The following is a 17235-nucleotide window of genomic DNA, read 5'->3' as shown; positions in this document are numbered from 1 at the left end:
AGAGTCGACGAACTTCTGTTCCCTAAATCAGGTTCAGAATTTGAGCCTTGACTGTATGGGGGAGGGGAGGGTCGCAGGCATGGCAGCCAGAGAGGCTTGGCCTCCATCTGCCTGTGCAGCCTCGGGAGTGTCACATGGCCCTTCTGTGCCTCCGCTTTCCATCTGTGAAATGGGCATCCCAGCCTGTGGCGCTGTTGTCGAGATTGAGTGAGGGAATGTTGGCTCTTGCCATGTGGCTCTGGGCACCCTTGTGGCTCAGAGCCCCTGCTGGGGATGTGGATTTGGGGTGTTTTAACCGAGCACCGTGCCCTCCCTTTGCCGTTGGTGCAGATGATGTCCGATTGTTTGCCTTCGTGCGCTTCACCACCGGGGACGCGATGAGCAAGAGATCCAAGTTCGCCCTCATCACATGGATCGGTGAGAATGTCAGCGGGCTGCAGCGCGCCAAGACCGGCACAGACAAGACCCTGGTGAAGGAGGTGGTGCAGGTAACTGTCCTTGTGTTCTTATAGGGTCTCTGGGCGGGGAAGGGTGCTGGTCACATCTCACAAAGGGTCACCATCCAGCAGGGACACGAGGGGCTGGGCTGGGCTCCTTGGTCTGTGACTTTGAACGTGTCGTGCTACATTTCTGGACCACTAGCGCCACTGGTGAGATGTACTCCAAATTGCTTTCTGGGGTGGTAGCCGCATTTGTGATCCTGACCATCAAATACTAGAAACGTGGTCGCTGGTGTCTACCTCTGCGGGGGGGGGGGGGGGGCAGGTGGCTCACGGAGAAGGGGTGGCTGGTGTCTGCCTCTGCGGGGGGCGGGGCAGGTGGCTCATGGAGAAGGGGTTGGAGGGATGACCAAGTGGCACCGCTTCCTGATTGGGTGATGGATGACTTCCAACCGTGGCCATGAGGACCCAATGGGAGAATTCACGAGTGCTCTCTAAATGGTGTCTAGCACACAGTAGGTGCTCAATAGCACTTGGTGAATGAATAAATGTCAACCTTATGGGCACCAGCAGGGGTTTTATGATGACTTTGATGGCCATAGGATGACAAAGGCTATATCAACAGTGGCAGAGATGCCTAGTCTGGGCACTGGGCGTTGGTCATGACTGACTTACTCCTGTGTCCCTATGAGGCGGAGAGGAGGAGGAAAAGGTAGGTGTACCCTTGGTTTTGTCTCTGAGCTTCTAAACAGTTCTACCTGTAGAGCTCCCCATTTTAAAGTTTTTTTTTTCCATTCTGGACATAACAAAAATTGACACTCAGTGATTCATCTGGGCCTGGGACACTGGGTCATGCTGAGAAAAATAAAATCCAAATTCCAGAAAGATAAACTGGGGAAGAGAGGTGAAGGGGAGATAGTTTTCTCCTTACCAAAGGATTCTCCAGTTTGCAAAACAATTTCCTAAAACCCATGAAGGGGAGGTGGTATAGCTACCGCCCACCGCGGGTATGGGGCTTCTTTTTGACGTGATGAAAATATTCTAAAATCTGTGGTGATGGTTACACATATCTGTGAATATACAAAAGGAAGCCGTTGCATTGTAAAAAAACCAAAACCAAAACACACACACACAGAAATCGGCTGTGTGCAATGTGGTATCCTGGATTGGATCCCGGAACAGAAAAACTGGTGACATCGGAATGAAGCCTGGGGTTCAGTTTAGTAGCCACGTACCAGGGTTGGCTTCTTAGCTGTGAGAGATGTGGCACCGTAACATAAGATGTTAACAATTGTCAAAATGACCGGTGGGGTACATGGGAACTCTTGGTATTGTCTCTTGCCACTTTTCTGTAAATCCTCAACTATCCCCAAATAAAACTTTTATTTAAAAAATAATAATAGGAAAAAATTTTCCTATCATTCCATTTTTACGGTTTATTTTTCCATCTTCGCTACGAGTTCTGCGGGGAAGCTCACCTACCTCTTGGCATTGCTTGGTCACAGCCTGTGAATCACGCCCTAATCAGCTGCTGCTTCTTCTTTTTTTTTTCCTAACATAACATAATTACATAAATTATGTGGCCTCAGAGTCTTTGTAATGAAGGTTTTTCTGGCGGCTGAGCGTCCCATTTCCACCGTGAGGTACTGAAAATCCCCCTGCTGTTGACCTCTTGAGTTGCTTCCACTTTTGTTGTTTTTTTTTTTTTTGCGGTACGCGGGCCTCTCACTGTCGTGGCCTCTCCCGTTGCGGAGCACAGGCTGCGGACGCACAGGCTCAGTGGCCACGGCTCACGCGCCCAGCCACTCCGCGGCACGTGGGATCCTCCCGGACCGGGGCACGGACCCGTGTCCCCTGCATCGGCAGGCGGACTCTCAACCACTGCGCCACCAGGGAAGCCCAGTTGGGGGTTTTAATGCTTAACCAGCTTTCAAGGGTCTCCTTTATGGCAACAGAATGGAAAATGCAAAAGAATGCATGTCCAAGTCCGAAGGTCTCCTGCTGGACTCCGCCCTCCACACTTAGCCCTCTTGTTGGCCAGCCAGGGGAACAGGGCACACAGGGAGAAGATGGTTGCTGACATGCGTCCAGTGGGGTCAGTCTTCTGAATCTTGCAATGCTCCTGTTTTCTTTCCATTTTTAAGATTGTGGTGAAATACAGTAACATGAAGTGTTAGCCCTTTTGGTGTACGCTTCAGTGGCGTGAAGTACATTTGCAGTGTTGGGCGATCATCACCATCGTCCGAAAGTTCCAGAACTTTTTTTTCTCACCCCCCAAAGGAAACCCTGAACCTATTAGCAGTCTGCAGAGTTCTTTATATATCTAGAACTCTTCTCAATTTGGCTCAGTGGGTTAAGAGGGTGATTTGGGGAAATACGATTCTTTGGTAACCTCAATTGGGAGTATTGGTTATAATTCATTTGTTTGCAGACTCAAATACATTGCAGCAAAAAGGGGAATTGCTTGGCTCTCTGAACTGGGAAGCGCAGGGGTTGCCAGCTTTAGTGGTGGCTGGATCCAGGGCTGAAGCAGTATCTTCCTTTCGTTTCTCTTTTCTCTTTCCCCTGGATTTGTCCTCAGGTGGCCTCTGTGCAGCGGGAGAAATGGTCCAGGCATGGTGGTTCTTCCCGGTCTTGATCCCAGGGGAAGAGAGAGCCCCCCTCCCTCAGTGTCAATCATTCCCTTAAAATGATCCAGTTGGCACATCCCGTGGACCAGGCAGGTGGGGTCCCATGATTGGCAGCTCCGATTGTTAAAAGAAAGGGATGCTGGTAGATGAAAAGCACAAACGTCCCCTCCGGTGGCGGTGGGGGTGGGGGGGAACAGACGACAACGACGATGACGACTGTATCTTGAACTGCAGGTGCAATGTGATATTTTGACCATTACCTTTCGCATTTTTCACCTCTGCATTTAAAAAGGTTTATTACCCGAAGCTATTACAAGACCTCACATTTATACTACAGTTGCCAATACAGCCATTAATGTTACAAAGGGGTCGATATTACTGGCATAATGGTATTTTCTGACAGTCACCGAAATCATGCTGATCTGGTGTGTCAGTTGTCCTCTCTGCTTAATGGAGACTCAGAACAGATGTTCTCTAAGGGTCTCCAGATGGACCTTTCTGGATTCCGTGTCTTGGGGACAGGATCACATCCCTAGATGCCTTTTACCACCGTTTCCATGTGAAGAATAAATGGATTGAGTTTTAGTGTAAGATTACTCATAATCCTTGGTTTTTGTAATAATAAAACTAATGTACCCACATCCTTAGGCTTTGTATGAGATGTAGACCATGTAAATTAATGTAGAGACATTGAAATCCAGAGGAGTGGGTCTTTACGCCACCTGCCTGCCTGTGGGCAAGTCTCTCTCCCTTCCTGGGCCTCAGTTTCCCCATTTAAAAATGAGTTGGATGACTTGACCTGCTGTGTCGTATCCTGTTTTGATTTATTCTGAAATTGTTTCATTTTTTATGGGGTAGTTCGTTTACGACAGCATATTACATTTAAATGAACCATACTTCGCTTTGTCGGACAAAGAGAGTTTGTAGTGCAGTGGTCTGGGGTATAGCCGTTTGAGCCAGATGGGGTGAGTTCAGATTTCAGCCCGGCCATTTACTGTATGGCCTTGGGCAAGTTGCTCTCCTCTGGGCTTCACTCCCCTGATGGCTAAAACTGGGCTGGTATAGTGTCTGCCTCTTGCGGTTGTTGTGAGGATTAAATGAGCAGCTATACGGAAAGCGCTTAGAACTATCTCTGGTAGAGGCCTGGAAGTGCGGCTCTTATGACTCCCAGCTGTCCTGTTTAGACAGCACCACGATGCACAGCTTTCTAGGTTGTGGAGTGTTTCCCTGGGAGCCGATAGGTCCGCGTGCTGAGCCCGGGACACAAGGCATGAATCTTACTGTTGAGCCATCCTGCCTGACTGTCTTGCAGATGGCTTGGATCAAAGTCACATCCATCAGCAACACAGGAAGGTCCTGACCCTCACCCACCCTTGCTGACTTCAAACAATCCAGACTCCTTCAGGTTCCAGCCTGGGGCCTGCACATAGGTGCATCAGCAAGGGGAGCCCTAACCTTCATCCTAACCTTAACCCTAACCCTAACCCAGAGCAGTGATAGGATTTGCCCCGAACCCACGGCTACCAAGCAGCAGGCCTGGGGCTGGAGCCCAGAGGAGTGAAAAATCAGGAGGTTTGATTCTGGGTCTCTTTAGTCTGTGTTCAGAGCCGGGCTGAGATGCTGAGCTGCATCTGTGGCTGGTGGAAAACAAGACAAGACCAGCAAGGCCACGGGCAGTGACGGGTGCTGGGCTGGGCCATGGTGACAGCTGGACTCGAGCCCTGGGAATGTGCTGAGTGGACAGGGTGCGCGGCTGCGTCGTCACAGCCGTCATCAACACAACACCCGTCCCATTGTTCCGGCGCCTCTGTGGGATGACCGGGGCGATGCAGTCACCCCCCGTTAGAGACCTGCCCGCGCTGGGCCAGGCTGTCTTGCTTTAGAGCAGACTCGGTCGATGAAGCATTGTGCTGGCCTTGCGGAATCACTTTGTTCACGCGGTCCTTTTATCTGTTTTGTATTTTTTAACATCATACGAATGCTCACGGAGCCAAGTAACCAGAGGTAGATCTCAGCTTTCAGCACTGGGAAAAGAACGGCGGGGAGTGTGTCCTCCAAGGAGAAGTAGAGGCGGGAAGGATGGGCATGTCAGTGACTGCATGGAATCATCAGTGTAGTGGATCCTGATGGCCTCTAAACCCCGGGATCAGGGCTCGCTTACATTCCGGAGCCCCTCCACCCCCAGAGCCAGGACCAGATGTCGTAACTCTCCTCCAGGGGGGTCGTATTTGTGTACCAATATGGTAGTAATATTAATAACAAGAGTTTTACTGTGCTGCTACCATGTGCCTGGCACTTTCAAGGACTTTCCACACATTAAAATGATTTCTTCTTCCCAACAAGGACAGTTCTGTCATTATCCTCACTTTATAGATGAGGAGACTGGGGCCCGGGGAAGTTGCCCAATGTCCCCTGTGCTTGTAGACTGGCCCCTGGGGCCCTGATTCTGTCACTTCACCCCACTGAATGTTTCCCAAAGTCCTCTAGCACTCTGAGAAGGCTCTGAGAAGTTCTGCAGGAAACAAACCTCTTACATTTATTTTTTAAATTTACTGATCTGGTTCTCAAGCTCCTTGATGGTAGAACCTTTTTTTTTTTTTTTAAACTGGAAACTGAACATCATTGCACAGTGTTTCTTTTTTTAAAAAATGCTGTGTCAAATGGTAGAGATCATGGGCTTAAGGGGAGTGAGACCCAAGTTGATATTCCAGCTCTAGCAACTTTTCATCCTAGGACCTCGGGCAAGTAACTTTATCTCTAGACTCTGTTCTCACTTAGGAAAAAGAGACTGTAAAATTTCATAGAGCTGTTGGAAAGATTAAAGGAAAGTAAAGGATGTGAAAGGTTTCCCCTTTTAGTGACCGATGAACTCCTATTCATCCTTCAAAACCCTTCTTCTTTACCCCATTCTCCTACCAGCCTCAATCAGAATTAATTGCTCCTTTATCTGTTTGTATGATACTATGACCCAAATTCCATGAATTATAATTAAGTGACCCTAGAAACTAATCTCAAGGGCAGGGACCATGGCTGCTTAATTTGTGTTTCTCAAACCTAGAAAAGTACTAAACAGGTGCTAAAAAGTGAAGAAACAGATCTGTTCACCTAGGCTGTAGTCTGTGTCTTATTCTTGGTGTATTCCTAGGACAGAAGCTAGTAAATGTTCAGTAACTGCTCTTTGGGCTGAATTAAATCGTGGAAGCCATTTACACTCAGAGAGGGCTTTGGGGGTGGATTGGAATTTCCAAAGGCTCTGCTTTGTGTCAGTGAAAAGCAGAGGTGAGAGCTGGTTGGGTCAGCCGGGAGAGCCCACACGCTTCTGTGTCATGAGATTTACGGGGCTGCTGCTCCCCCTTGCAAAGCATTAGTTGCTGCCTGGCCCTCGGGTGACCAGCTTTGGGCTTCATCCATCTTTAAAGGGTTTCAGCTGTTTGTTTTTACAGGGAGTTTTATGCTTCTTCAAGCCCTTGGTTTGTGGAAAGGCCCTTTATTCTTCTCAGAACCAGAAAGGGCCTCTTGTGCTGATGCGTTTCACCTGGGCCTGGGCTCAGGCAAGGGGGCTTTCCCATGCTTGTGTCCTTTATTTAACACAAATACAAAGCTCCCAAGCGGCCTGTGAATGGTGGAGCCAGGGATCATGTGTGGAGGGGCAGGTGCCATTATACACCCAATATACAGATGAGGAAACTGAGGCTGGGAGGGGTGAGTCCTCAAGCCAAGGTGAGTGTCAAGACAGAAGCCAGCTGGTGGGGCTCAGAGACCGCTTTAGTAGTGGGAAGGGTAGTGGGGAACCTGGTTCTATGCTCCTGCTACCAGGAGGTTAAAAGCCCTTGGGAGAGGAAGACGCCCAAGCCCTGAGCCCAGCACGTAAATGGAAGCCGCTTTCACAAGCCTACTCTGCCAGGGGGCTGTGGCCGGGTGCCCATCACTGAACCCCAGACGGGTCCCAGACCTCGGCCAGCTGGCCTTGGCGTGGTGCCTGCCTGGTTGCCCCCCGCCAGCTGGCCTCCTGATGTCCACACAGTGATTCCCAACACTGTCAACAGCAGACAGTTTCCATGCTCTGGGGATGCCAGATAAGAGTGTGTGCAGGTCTTTACTGAAGGAGCCCAAACGCTGAGTCCAGACAGGTCTCCGTGTGTGGCATGCACACCCCATGGAGCTTCTCGGGGCTGAAGGCTGCCTACACTCTCTACGTTTGTCTTTCAGATTTTCCCTCCCTCGTTCTCTTCCCTTGCATGGACCAACCCCACGTTCGTCCTTGTCATAGTTTGTCCCTCGACATCCTGCCTTTTGAAAGACCTTCCCAGAACAAGCTCCAGGCTCTCTGTTTTCTCCCCCTTGGTGGTTTCTCCCAGGGTGGTGTGGTTTTGAAAAATGGTTCGGACAAAATTAAGGACCTAAATGATGATCAGGCACTCAGCGATTTCTGCTAATTCCCCTGGAGCCCTGGCCACGTGGTACATGTTATTACAAACGGGATTAATCATAGCCGTGGTACAGTGTGTCCTTTCATGTAACATTTCATAAATGTTTTCAGTTTTCATAATTTTAATGGCTGAATACTATTCTGTTAGTGAATATGCGATTACATGTACGTGTGTGTGTGTGTGTGTGTGTGTGTGTGTGTGTGTGTTCACTCTCCTGGTAAAGACCTCAGCGTGCAGTTAAACACGGGTTTCGGTCCCAGCCCCACCACTCACCGTGTGTGCGACATTTTGCCGGCTACTTTACTTCCTTGAGTTTCAGCATCCTCTGAAAATTGGGGGTGATAATATCTAAACTCATGGAATTGTAAAAATTAAGTAAAATACTGTGTATTATAAGTGTCTGCTATGTATGAAGTGTTCAGTGTAAATACTACTTATTTACCCAACTTCTGTTGAAAAGTGGAAGCAGTCTGGTATTTACTGACAATGAACATCTGTGAGTATGTGTGTTGTAATTTTTAAAAAATTCTGTTGAATTATTTCTTTGGGAAAAAGTCCCCAAAGTGGGTGTCACTGAGGAACAAGAAATGCTAAGCACAATTTCAGCCAGGCAGAAATTGAAGCCCTAAACATGGATTTAATATCGTTTGTCGAGTGATCCATGGCAGGGGCTGTTTGGAGGTCTGGGTTAAGGATTTTGAGGTTAAGTCTGGACTCAGTGGGGAAAGCGCCAGGATTGATTTGTGATGTCTGCCACGGATACTGGAGAAGAGAGCCGAGTTTGTTTCCCGCATTCTTACCGTCCCTGGTCTAGATGGAGCCGTAGTCAGAAATCAGGCGGAATGGAGTCAGGGCTTCTGGAAATGTCCGTGGTCAGGAAAGCAGGGGGTGTCAGAACCCATGCTAAAGAGGTGGGTGGCCCTGCGGGGGTCAGGATTCAAGGCATATGGATGTCTGCTCCTTTTCCGTTTGGACCCAAACCTACCCCAGCTTGCTATAAGACATCATGCTTGTGTTGGGCAATTACCTTGTGTCCACTCGAAATGCCACCACATTTCTCTCTCTTGTCCTTTGTCCTCTCCTTAGTGAAATAGGGTCGTGTCGTTTCTGCCCCGTGGTGGTGACGCAGGTGCCTGTGTTCCCGAATCTGTCAAACACTGGACCATACCATTTTGATCTATTTGTTTTTCCCTTGTCTGTGGTGACTCACGCCAGTTACGAGAACCTGTTCTTTTTGAGTGAATTACACCTTGCTGGAAGGATTTTTAAAACCTTGATCTCTGAGGCGCTGTAGAATAGTTGTAGGAGGGAAGGTGTAGGGGACCCAGGAGGGGTTGGCAGGTTTGATACTGTGCATTTTCATCAGGCCCGTGTTCCTTGGAGGGTGCCTTTTCTCCTAGCAAGATGCAGGCTGCTGGGGACCAACTGCTTTTCTTCAGCAGACCAAGGTCTTTGGTTTATAATTAATCTTTGCCTACTTGGGGGAGAAGATACAATATTGTGGCCAGCATGCGTCTCGTCCACCCCCTGTCCCATTTCACACATGTGGGAGGGGAGGTTCCATCCCCCGTTTTTTGGCAAGAGTTTACTAGCACGAGGCCTCCTTTTCGAAAGCCACGCTCTAATCCCCAAGTTGGCAGTTCTGTCCCAGTGTCCCCCCGTTGCTCCTTGATTCTTGTGTCCAAGGTGGAACTTCGTCCCACATGCTCTGGAGGCTCCGGTGCAAATCCACAGATGGCTGGTGGCGAAAGGGCTGGCCGAACCTGCCTTCTAGAACCTATGAAAGAAGAAAGCCCTCTTCTTTCACAGAGGTGGAAACCAGGGCCCAGAGCCATTGGTGGCTTCCTTCGGGACATTTTAGAGCCCCCTGGTTCTCTTTCTCTGCTCTTAGACTCTCAGAGGGACCTGTAAGTACCAGATTTTGACTTCCCATGGCCTAGGGGAGTGTCTGGCATATAATAGGTGTTCAGTAAACACGTGTTTATTGGAAGAACGAATTGCATTAGCTCTCATTGTCTTTGGATGCAACGAAGGCCACCTTTCCTCCCCGGCCCTGCCTTGTAGAAATGTGCATTGCTGGCATCACAAACTTAACTGTCAAAGACTCCCACTCATTTTTTCTTCCCAGACCTTCCCAGCACCCATATTCTCTGCATAGGGTAGCAACCCACCATGGTCCTAATGTTCTAGGTAGAAGACCAGACACACTCCTACCCCAACAGGCTTCTTCTCTGTCCTCCTGTGGCTGATCCCACGCACAGCTTTTGGACGAGCAGCTGGGTTTGCCGTCTTCTCTCTGCAAGGGCCGGGAGAGCCAGTGTCACTACCTTGCTTATTCCGAGGAATTCTCCAGACTTCCCTTCATTAAAAAGTAAATAGTGGGGAATGGAGAAATCAGTGTGGGTGAGAGAAGAGGAACTAGCCACTCCCTGTGCTCTGAGTGTTTCAGAAAACTTCTTTATAGCTCAGACTCCTCTAACAATCTTGAGAACAAAGGTAACTCAGGGTCATTTAAAATATTACCTAATCATTCTGGAGCACTTCTACTTCACAGTCATCCGAGCATCACAGCCAGCCCTGGGATGTAGGTCCTCTTATTGTCCCTGCTTGCAGATGAGGAGACTGAAGCTCGGGCCAGGTAAGTTTCTGGGGAGGGTCAGGCTGCCGGAGATGCGTATGGACAGCTGTCCCTATTTGTATTTGGCACAAACTACTCCTAGCACGTTTCAGGACTGAAGCTGGGCTTGAAACCCAGGCAATTGGGAGCCATTTAAAAATGAAGTGATTTAAAACCAAGGATAGGAAAATACCTATACACTTTTAAAACCAGCCTTGCAAATAGATTGTTGACTATGTACAGAGCCCCAATTCCTAACCCCAGTCCTTGCCTAGAATTGCCCTCCTTGGAAGCAGACCAATGTCCATCTTATATCTTTGAAGCATGAACTTAAATGCACTTGAGAAAAGTCACAGGGACAGAATGTATCCTGAACTTGACTGGTGTGTTTCCAAACCATCTTGGGGTCCTTTTTAGCTGGATGAGGCCTCTTCCTTTGAAAAGTCCTGCACTGGCAGAAAAGGGAGAGACCCTGTCTGGAGGCTCTCAGCCAGGGACCCCGAGTTCCCAGACATGAAGATCTTTCTAGAACCACAGGTGACAGTGCCCCCAGACTGGCATATTATGCTTTGAAGTCTCTGGCATGTGGCTTTGGTAGCCTTGAGGGTATGACGGATGCTTACGTGGGTGGGACAGACAGGCTGGAGCAGGGAGCATGCGGAGGAGTGAGGACCTGCCCCCAGGGCCCCGAGGGGAGGCTGCTGTGCGCCCTGGGATGAATTGTTTCCCCTCTCTGGGTCTCCTACTTCTTCTCTATCAAATAAGGGGGTGAATGTCAGGGTTTCAAAGGCTCTTTCAGCTCAATGTCCCCTGCCCCCCCCACCTGTTTTTGTTAACCAAGGTATAATGTACATAGGGGAAAATGCACGAATCTTAGATGTACAGCTTGATAATTTTTTTTTTTTTTTTTTTTGCGGTACGCGGGCCTCTCACTGTTGTGGCCTCTCCCGTTGTGGAGCCCAGGCTCGGGACGCGCAGGCTCAGCGGCCATGGCTCACGGGCCCAGCCGCTCCGCGGCATGCGGGATCTTCCCGGACCAGGGCACGAACCCGCGTCCCCTGCATCGGCAGGCGGACTCTCAACCACTGCGCCACCAGGGAAGCCCCCAGCTTGATAAATTTTTGAATTTAAAAATTTTGAATTTTTGTACGTACCCATGAAACTACTACCCAGATCAAGTCGGAACATTTCACACTCTCCCTGTGCCGTCCCCAAAGGCTCCCCCTCCCCCACTCAGATCGGCTCCAATATTTTATGGTTAATGATTCTCCCTGACTGAGCACATTGTTCTCTCAGGTTCTTTCCTGTTCTATCTAGACCTGGGCTGCCACCAGCCACGTGTGGCTGCAGAGCACGTGAAGTCTGGCTTGTCATACTGCTGTGTGCCGTGCCTATGAGCAAAGTACACACTGGCTTTCCAAGGTTTACTACAGAGCGCAAACTGTAGACATTTCACTGATGGTTTCATATATTGATTACCTCTTACGATGGCAATATTTTGGGTATAGAGTTAGATCAAATACTATTACAATGAATGTCACCTGTTACGTTTTTTCAGTGTGGCTACTAGAAAATTTAAAATTCCCTACGTATTAGCATAGCTCTGGGCCCTGCCGGTCTCCTTTCTGGAGAAAGGACTTGCCCCCCCTCATCTTGCAGCCCTCGCGTGGCCTGCCTCTGCCCCAGGAGGTGTTGCCTGGAGGATGCCAGGGACAGTGGCTGAGAGCAGAGGTGTGAGCGTGGCGGGGAGGTGGCCCTGCTTCGTGCAGATGTGTTCTTTGTGGTTTTCAGCGCGGGCAAGTCCACGCAGGCCCCTCAGGTCCCAGGTGTTGCTCCCACATCAAAGTCTGGCTGTGCACAGAGCTGTTTTCGCTCTGTTTCTGCCTCTTTTGGAAAACTCACACTTAAGCCCACTCCACAGAGGTGGTGGCATCTCCCTTGCCACGTCGAAGGCCTGCTCTGTGAGAACCCTGGCAGGAACAGAGGTGGAGGAGTGTACAGTCATTTTGAGTTGGGTTGAGGCTGACTCAGACCTTTGCGGGACTTTTTGCAGAGTCCACACCCTGAGGGGAAGCATCGGCTCCCCTTTGAAGCCTCTGACCCCCCAGCATCCGGTGGTGGAGGAGGCCCACCAGGCCTGCTGGGACCACATCCACGTGGCCGGCCCCCTCCTGCCTGCCCTCTGGAGGGCAGGGGCTGGTTCCTATAGTGGGGATGGGTGACGTTGCTCTTCTCTGTACTTTTGTTTGAAAGAATCATTTTTTGGCAAATCTTTTGATTTTAAACGTCTCAGATTCTCAGGTATATAGGGTTTGGGGCTGCTTTTTTTTGCACTTTGAGACATAGCTATTTTTTTAAGGTAATTTTGTTCATTTACATTTATTGTTATGTTTCACTGGGTTCTGCTATCCCGGTTTGCGCCTGCTGGCTATGATTCGATTTCCCATATACCTGTGGGTTGCAGGTGAATTGTGCTCTATGTGCACTTTCATTGTGGATTTCTGAGATCTTATCAAACTTCTTTTAATCTAAGTTGTCTAATGGCTAACAGACACAAGCGCGAGTGTTCTTGTTTCTCTAGATTGCCATATATAGCTACCACAGGGCAGAGGAACTTTGGACTTCCTTCTATAGGCGTCTTGAGCTGTGGGCTTCCTCCTTCTGGTCTGCTCTTCGCCCCTCCCCCTGCCGCTGGGGCTCAGCTTGAGAAACACATTACTTCTGGGTTCCCCTTTCTGGCTCTGCCATTCTGCTGTGTTCAGTGGTGTGCTGATGACTTATACAGATGCTTAGCAGCACAGCATGGCAGGCTGGGAGTAGAAAGGGTTGAAAGGATGTTTGGTCATCTGGGCTAGTTACACAATCTCTCCAAGCCCGGCCTTAGGATCTTATCTTTAAAAAAAAAGCTAATATACTGAGGGAGGATTAAGTGAGAAAATGTGTGAGCCCGCACCTGGTACATAATAGGTACCTGATAAATATTAACCTCCCATTTCCTCCTTCCTGTTAGTATTCTTAGTGGTTTGGCATGGCGAACGTTTCGTCTTAATATTGTAAAACTTGATCTTGGGAGTGCTCCTGGTTTAGTCATTCTCCTTTTTTTCCTTTCTCTTGTTTTTTAAAAAATTGAGGTGAAAAAAAAATTGAGGTGAAATTCACATAACATAAAATTCACCACCATTTAAAAATACACAACTCAGTGGCATTTAGTACCTCACAAATGTTGTGCAGACACCACCTTTATCTAACTCCAAAATATTTTCATCACTCCTAAAGGGGATGGTGACACTTTTAAGAAGTCCAGCTTTAGAGTCGGCTGTACCTACTAGCTGTGTGACTTTGGGCAGGGGTCATAATCTCCGGCCTTTGTTTTCTCATCTTCACAATGGAAATAATATTGATCGTTTTATAGGATTTTTAAAAAAACAGCTTTATTGAGGTATAATTTACATATCACAAAATTAACTCATCCTAAGTCTACAATTCAGTGATTTTTTTAAAGTGAATTTACAGAGTTGTGCAGCTATCACCGCAATCCACTTTCAGCGCATTTCCATTATTTTCTGTCGCAATCTCTAGCTCCTAGAAACCATGAATCTACTTTCTGTCTCTCTGGATTTGCCTTTTCTGGACACTTCATATAAATGGAATCATACAATATGTGGTCTTTCGTGTCCGGTTTCTCTCACTGAGCATAATGGTTTTGAGGTTCATCCCTGTTGTAACCTGTGTCAGTACCTCATTCCTTTTTATGACTGAATAATATTCCATTGTATGGATAGACCATGTTTTGTTTACCCATTCATGTCTCGATGGGCATTTGGGTTGCTTCTACTTTTTGGTTGTTATGAATAATGGTGCCATGAATGTTTGTGTTTACAAGTGTTTGTATGGACATATGCTTTCATTTCTCTTGGGTACCTATCTAGGAATCCCGTACTAAAGGTTTTAAGAATTAAGTTTGCTAATGTGTGGCAGTGTCCGGTACCCACAGGTGCTTTGTAAATAGTGGTAATTGTTTACATTATTTCCTTGTGGACTCTTTGAATGGGGATGATTTCTGACCTTCAGGCTTGTTATTCATATTTTGGTAAATTTCTCTGTATTTTTACCTGTCACCATCCTGAAATGTTCCTTGTTTATGGAAGTCTTATGATGCGTGTATTAAAATAACTCTAGATTCTTCATGCTTCAGGGGTACCTGCTAAGCCAGATCACCTGTGTCACTCATTCATGCCACGGGCCTTTATAAGAGCCTCACGTGTGCCAGGCCTGTGGGGTTTTATGGTTGAAATGTGTACCCTAAGAGGGCACAGTGACTGCCTCCATTTGCTCATCATTGTAGCCCCATCGCACGGCATGGTTTTTCTTGAATGTATGGAGACAGACTCCCTGCCTTCCAGTAGCTGAGTGTGGCCGAAGAGCCCAGTACATCCTTTAGTGCCTTCAGTGTCCGGGCTGATCACTCAGGCCTGGGACCAGAGGCCCTGCATCACTGTGACAGGGGAGCTTGAAGCTACCTTGTACCAGCTGGGGACATCCAGTCATGTATCTCTTCCCAGCCCCACGTACTGGTCCCCTGTTGATAGCTTGTAATCAGATATCACGTGAATATATACACCCTGGAAACGCGTAAAAGCTACAAATCACCCCGCCACCACCTCTCTTTTGAGAGGGCCTGGTATTAAACATTTACCAGCTGACCTGCCTACCTTTCCAATCTCCTCTTCTGTTGAGAAGATGGGTTTTCACAGATGAGGAAACTGAGGCACAGAGAGTTGAAAGAACTTGCCCAAGGCCACACAGCCGGAGAACGACAGAGCCAGAATCCGAACCCAGACCTGACCTTGGCCCATCCCCTTGGTCCTGGAGCTGCACAGTATCTCGACTTTACCCATTTCCTGATCTCTGGTCACGTTATTTTTGGGTTTGTTGTTTCTCCCCCTGCCAAACCATTCTGCCACCAGATTTTCATTTTGGTCACTTCTTAGCGTTTTAGGTGCCAAGACTTCCTGGTGTGTTGCCTGAGCCATGCTCAGATCCCGTCCCCTCTTTTTTTTATATATTTTTATTTTTATTTATTTATTTTTTTCCCGTCCCCTCCTTTTTAACGGGAACTCTGTGTTCTATTTTGTTCCGGCAGAATTTCGCCAAAGAGTTTGTGATCAGCGACCGGAGGGAGCTGGAGGACGATTTCATCAGGAACGAGCTCAAGAAGGCGGGCGGAGCCAACTACGATGCCCAGACGGAGTAGCCCCCGCGCCCCGCCCCTTGCCAAAGTCATCTGCCTGCTCCCCGGGCGAGGGGCCCACGGCCTCAGCCACCAGCCCGCCAGGGAGAGGAGACGCCATGAGAGGCAGCGCCCAGCACCCCGTCCGAAACCCAGCTCCCCTCCCCGCTTCCCTTGTGCACCTGCCGCGTCCTAGCCCACGAAGCTCATGGAACATCTTTCTTTTCTCTTTTTTTCTTTCTTTCCCCCCTTTCTTGTTCTAAAGAAAAATCATGTTGATGCCGAGGGCACACACATCATCAGATCGGAGGTGCCTCCCCTGGTGACCCTCTCCTGGTATTTCACTGACGGCACAAGTAGCCTGCCCGGCCTCACCCACCAACCTCGTGTTGCTTGTGGCGCCCGGGCCATGGCTGCTATCCTGGTTTTCCTCGGCGCCTGCCTGCTTCCCGCTGAGGAGGCAGCTGTGCCCTCGACGGCGGCCTCCACAAGCACACACGTGTCCCGCTGGCCAGGCTCACACGCCCCGAGAGTCGCTCCAGAGTCCCCACCCCCCCATCCCAAGTTGCCTAAGCTCCAGGCTCCATCAGAGATGTGCAGGGCTGACTCAGACCGAAAGAGAAGAGAGAAATTTTGCCTTAAAAGTTGCCTGGCTTTGCCACCGGTCTGAAGTGGCCCCTTTCCCACCCTCTTGATCAAAATCTCACGATGGTGTGGAGTGGGGACAAAGGTCTAAGTCCAGATTCAACAGGAGGAGCCCTTCAGGGTTCACTTCCCAGGCTCCCCAAGTGGTGAGGGCATTAGGGAGAGAGGCCCGGGGTGCAGGATGGGAATTGAAGTCCAGTCGGTCCTCTGCCCGACGGCAAGGACAGCGGGGGACAGAGCATGTACAGCAGGAGCCCCGGCCTCTCGGGACCAGAAAGTAGGTGGTTTTAATCCTTGGTAGCACCACACCGGCAAAAGGGTTTTCTTTTTTTCAGAGAAAGATGAGATTGGCTTGGTTCTTCGTGAGCACGTTTGGTAGCATTCTTTTTCTCTTTTCCTTGTTCATTTCGTTGGGGGAAGTCTGTGCTGTGTTGGGGTCGCGAAGAGCATCTGCACTCAAAACGGTTTACAGAAATAAATGGGTTTTTTGTTTTTCAAAAAACAAGGCTGTCTGATTGGTCTTATAAAGCTTCTCACTTTACTGGAAAAACAAAGGCGGTTGTCGTATTCAGATGGAATCGGCATTCACGGAGCTATCAGGGGCTGGCGTATTCTCATTCCGTAGCTTGTTTAAGCTTTAGCAATAACCGTCAGAAACAGGTGCTGTTTGGGACTTCCCTGGCAGTCCAGTGGTTAAGACTCCGAGCTCCCAATGCAGGGGGCAAGGTTCGATCGCTGGTCGGGGAACTAAGATCCCACAAGCCTCACAGTGTGGCAAAAAAAAAAAAAAGAAAAAAAGAAAGAAAGAAAAAAAGATAGAAATAGGTGCTGACTCATCCCCATTTTATGGAAACTGAGGCTCAGAGAGTCTCAGTGATTCACCTGAGGACATCCAGCTGGAAGGTGGCAGAGCTGGGATTCGAACCTGGGTTTCCCAGTGGCCCTGGTGCTGTAGCTCGTGAGGGGAGTGGAGAGGCCCTGGATTGGAGATAGAGAGGAGATGGCAGGATTGTGATGTGTCTTGTGTGGTCAGAAGCCCCCTCTCTGTGTGTTCAGGAAAAGCTGGGAGAAAGCGTCCTCCTCAGCTGGGCTGTGACTTCCTTTATGAGGTTGTCCTAGAGCTTCAGCACGGGATTTCCAGCATGCTAGCCCCAGTGGGAGTGTAGAATGAGGCCAGAGGAGTTTCAGATGCACAACCGGCTTTGGAGGAGCTGACAGTGGGGAGGGGAGGGTGCGGGGAGAG

At 49.0% G+C, this 17235-nt stretch overlaps 1 protein-coding gene across 1 annotated transcript in view; it reads left to right on the top strand.

Annotated features, from left to right (window-relative positions):
- Positions 1 to 16497, top strand: part of COTL1 (coactosin like F-actin binding protein 1) — a 42036-nt gene extending 25539 nt beyond the window's left edge. The window contains exons 3-4 of the mRNA XM_060131564.1: positions 331 to 488; positions 15261 to 16497. Coding sequence (XP_059987547.1) covers positions 331 to 488; positions 15261 to 15371 — 269 coding nt within the window. The 3' untranslated portion in view covers positions 15372 to 16497. The remainder of the gene's footprint in view (positions 1 to 330; positions 489 to 15260) is intronic.
- The last annotated feature ends 738 nt before the right edge of the window (positions 16498 to 17235 follow it).

This window comes from Lagenorhynchus albirostris, chromosome 19, assembly GCF_949774975.1.
Source record: "Lagenorhynchus albirostris chromosome 19, mLagAlb1.1, whole genome shotgun sequence".
Classification (NCBI taxonomy): Eukaryota; Metazoa; Chordata; class Mammalia; order Artiodactyla; family Delphinidae; genus Lagenorhynchus; species Lagenorhynchus albirostris.
Note: the sequence above shows the minus strand (reverse complement) of the source record. Positions and strands in the feature narration are given on the sequence as shown.